Source organism: Protobothrops mucrosquamatus, unplaced genomic scaffold, assembly GCF_001527695.2.
Source record: "Protobothrops mucrosquamatus isolate PMUCROS unplaced genomic scaffold, P.Mucros_1.0 scaffold17085, whole genome shotgun sequence".
Classification (NCBI taxonomy): domain Eukaryota; kingdom Metazoa; phylum Chordata; class Lepidosauria; order Squamata; family Viperidae; genus Protobothrops; species Protobothrops mucrosquamatus.
Genome location: NW_015402847.1, coordinates 1 through 3,552, shown reverse-complemented (window position 1 = coordinate 3,552; position 3,552 = coordinate 1). Strand labels below are relative to the sequence as shown.

At 35.3% G+C, this 3,552-nt stretch overlaps 1 protein-coding gene across 1 annotated transcript; it reads right to left on the bottom strand.

Moving 5' to 3' along the window:
* Positions 1-490: 490 nt before the first annotated feature.
* On the bottom strand, positions 491-3,254 carry LOC107301806 (S-arrestin-like; the record flags this gene model as incomplete). The annotated part of the gene is made up of 4 exons (XM_015830983.1): positions 491-563; positions 1,411-1,434; positions 2,591-2,668; positions 3,117-3,254. Coding segments are annotated over 4 exons (313 nt in total), but the record flags the coding sequence as incomplete, so codon positions are not given.
* Between the last annotated feature and the right edge of the window lie 298 nt (positions 3,255-3,552).

The window sequence follows — 3,552 nt, the reverse complement described above, 5'->3', positions numbered from 1 at the left end:
ATGTGTCTGTCTTGGAGATGGGGACCATTAACAAGTCTCAAATCACCAGGCGCTTGCTGTCACTCTTTGGCTTAGTTTAGAGATGTCCTAATAATAAGGTTAAAGCAAAAGGAAGTGTGGTTGAAAATGCAAATAGTGTTTGCCTTTTCAGTAATTTCTGTGGAAGATTCTGTGAAAGAGCATGCTTTGCTTAAAAAAAATAATCTTGCAGCCAGTTAATTTTATAATAATGTTATTTTTAACTTCTATAATTTTAATTAGAGTATAACATAAACATTTGCTTGTCCTTTTCTGTTTAATCTAAATATGATCTTTCCTCCAGTTGCCAAAGAAATTGTTCACTTTCAGGCCTATCTAATTGTTTTTTCATTTTTTTTCTTGTCAAAGGGGAAATCTAAATTTCCACAGAACAAGAAGGCTATCACATCACCAAAGTATCACTAGCAATAAGAGGAAAATAAAACAAGGGCAAGAAGGAACCATTTGTATGCTACCGACCTGCTGTATTGGGCTCTTCTTGCATGGGGTGCATCAGACGGAAGGGCAACTCCATGCTCACATCACTTTGGGGTCAGGAAAAAAGAGGGGTGATTCAGGATTCCACAGTTCCAAAGCAAAGTCTGATCATTTCTTAGACACCACTCCTAAATCTTTTCTCCTAATTTTTCACCAGTGTTTGAAAATGTAAACTGGATTACAGTACTATAGATTGGAAGTAATCAGAACGTAAATAAATGAGCAGACTTATATTTTTACCCACTATCACAGCTGTCTAAGATTTTAAGTTAGCTTTGTTATAATTGTAGCCTAGGATATGTGAAATAGGCCCCTTTTGAATCTATTTTTTAATTTTTAAATCACAGATAACATCCTGAAGCTGACAAATGAAAAACATCAAAATTATTATGTAAAACTCCAGGTGTGTGACCCATAAAAATTAGCAATAAGTCTGAATGGCTTGCTTTTAAATATCCTGATATGGAAATATCAGTTTTTAAATATCCTGATATGGAATTCCAAATAGCAAAATCCAATATCAAAATCAGTGTTGTGGTGAGTTATAGGCAAAATTTGCTCATCTGTCAGGAAGTGTGCCTCACATTTTGTAGAACGTTTGCCTTTTAAATGGTATGCCTTGTCAGTTACCTAGTCGACTAGTTAGCTTACATATTGGTGTTTTAAAAAATAAAATATAGAAATATCAAACTTAGAAAATGAGTACGCACTACGCATCAGGGAGGGGGAAGTAAACTTTGACATATTTCAAACAAAAAAACCCCATCAGAGAACAGGTTTTAGAGGCTTAGCAGTGGGAGGGAGAGGAAGTTTCATTCTCCGAAAAATCTGAAAATTGAAATGGATATTTCAGGAGAGAAGAATATTTACAAAGAGAAAATCTCAAAGATTTACCTAGAAGTGAAATCTCCCAGCAGGCTGAAATATAAACAACATTAACTGTACAATGAAATTTATAATATTCCATAGCACATATTCTTAAGCTCAGAGAGCATCAAGAACTCCACAGTTCAACCCTGAGCTACACATTTTCTCTTCTATCGGTACATATTCCTAAACTGATCAGGCATTAAAAGCTGTATATGCAATCCCCAATGGTGAATTGCTTTTTGGAACAATCCAATATTTCCACCATTCAGGTGTTCTTCAGTTATATTTAGATGCATATTCTATCCTCTGTTTTACAATGCAAGACACATACAAAGTAAATTTTCCACTTAATCTCCAAATTTCGTTTTTATGAGTAGGCTATAAAGAAATACTGAATGACCCCAATCATCTAGCTGCTAAATGCTGATGATTCTGTGTCTCTTTGGTCTTACTTCCATACCTGATCCATTATACCATGTATTGGCCACCATGTTTGAAATACCTAAACTCACAATTCAATCACACCTGGGTACCACCCTACAAACTGCAGATTTGTGTAGTATCTCTTTCTAATAAATAATCATGCAAGTATACTAAAGCTATTTGATCTGGCTTCATAATATATATTGCTTTAAATAATAATATCCAGGCAAATTTAGAGCAACGAGTGACATATAGTGGTACCTTGGTACTCGGTTGCTTCAAAACTCATCAAATTTGGTACTCAACACATTTTGACGTGAAAATGTTGTTACAGTACTCGTTTGTTTGGTCTTGACATGCTATAGGAAAAGAGAGACAGCTATGGAGAATGGACAGGAAGTTGGCCACACTGGGAAGGTCACTGCAAAAGGAAGAGGGGGACGACCACAGAGGACGACCACAAGAAGTCGACCATGTTGGGAAGGTCTCTGACATAAGAAGAGAGACAGATATGAAGTGGTTTTTGGCTAAAAACAAAGGGTCATGTGATAAGTCACGTGGTTTGTTTGGCACTCATTATTTTAAGTACACGTTGTGCGTCTCCAAACCAATTAACGACAAGTACCAAAGTACCACTGTAATTTATTGAACTTGAAAAGGTTGTTTAAAATTGCTCATGTAATCTACTACACATTAACTCCATCCTTTATCTTCATTTCATAAAAGACAATAACATCAAAAACACTTGTAATTATAGAGTACAAATTCTGATTGTTCTTACCCTGAGGCAGTAAGCTTCACCTTGATCTTGTAAGCAACCAGGATCCCTAGAACTGTCCGGTCTATTCCATCTTTTATACTGTTGGGATTTTTTTTTTTAAAAAAAAATTGTGTCATTGCACATTTGCTAAAAAATACGATACTTCCTTAGTATAGCTGTCTCAATTAGGATAACATATTCTCACATTCCATGTTAATATTTCTACATTTTTAAGAACTCATTCTGGAAAGATCCAGGCTTAGTTCACTTAAGTATATTAGATCCACCTACAGTTGCATTAACTGCTTAACACAGCATTCACCACTGTGCTACTTTTGGATTTGAAATAAAAAATTATTTATAATTCATATGTCTATAAAACTACTCACATTGTAAATATTAACAGAAAATTCTGACAGTTAAAATCCTAAAATATTTGAAGGGTGCAATAAGGGGGTGAAGGGAAAATGGCTGAATACAAAATTAAACAAAATTGTTTTTCTCTACTTCCTCTTCAGTTCCAGTTAGTGTTTCATTCTGGACTTACATAGTAGTAGAAGCCAGGTTAGTGTCTTCATCCTTTAGTTTCCCATCTAATGCTATGCCTTTCTTCACTCGATTGTTTGCCAACAAGGGAAGAACAGTCATTGTCTTTGTAAGCTTGCTGTTTGGTTGGACCTTTTCCCTGAAGAAGAAATAATGCAATTTTAGATCTATTCTGGAAGAATGAATTTTGGCCGTTCTTTCCCAGCCAATCTTGGTCAAGTCAGACATAGCTTCAGAGATACTGTTGAGGGAGGACAAAGCAGACCTTTTAATTCTGAGGAACAAAATCTTAGTAGATCCAGAAAGAAATAAAAAAGCCATCTAATGCTGTATTCACACATTCTGTAGTTCGTTCTGCTCTGGTTTGGTATAATGCAGTGCTTTTTTTGTAAAAAAAAAAAAAAAAGGTGCCGGAACTCACACACGTCATACAACCC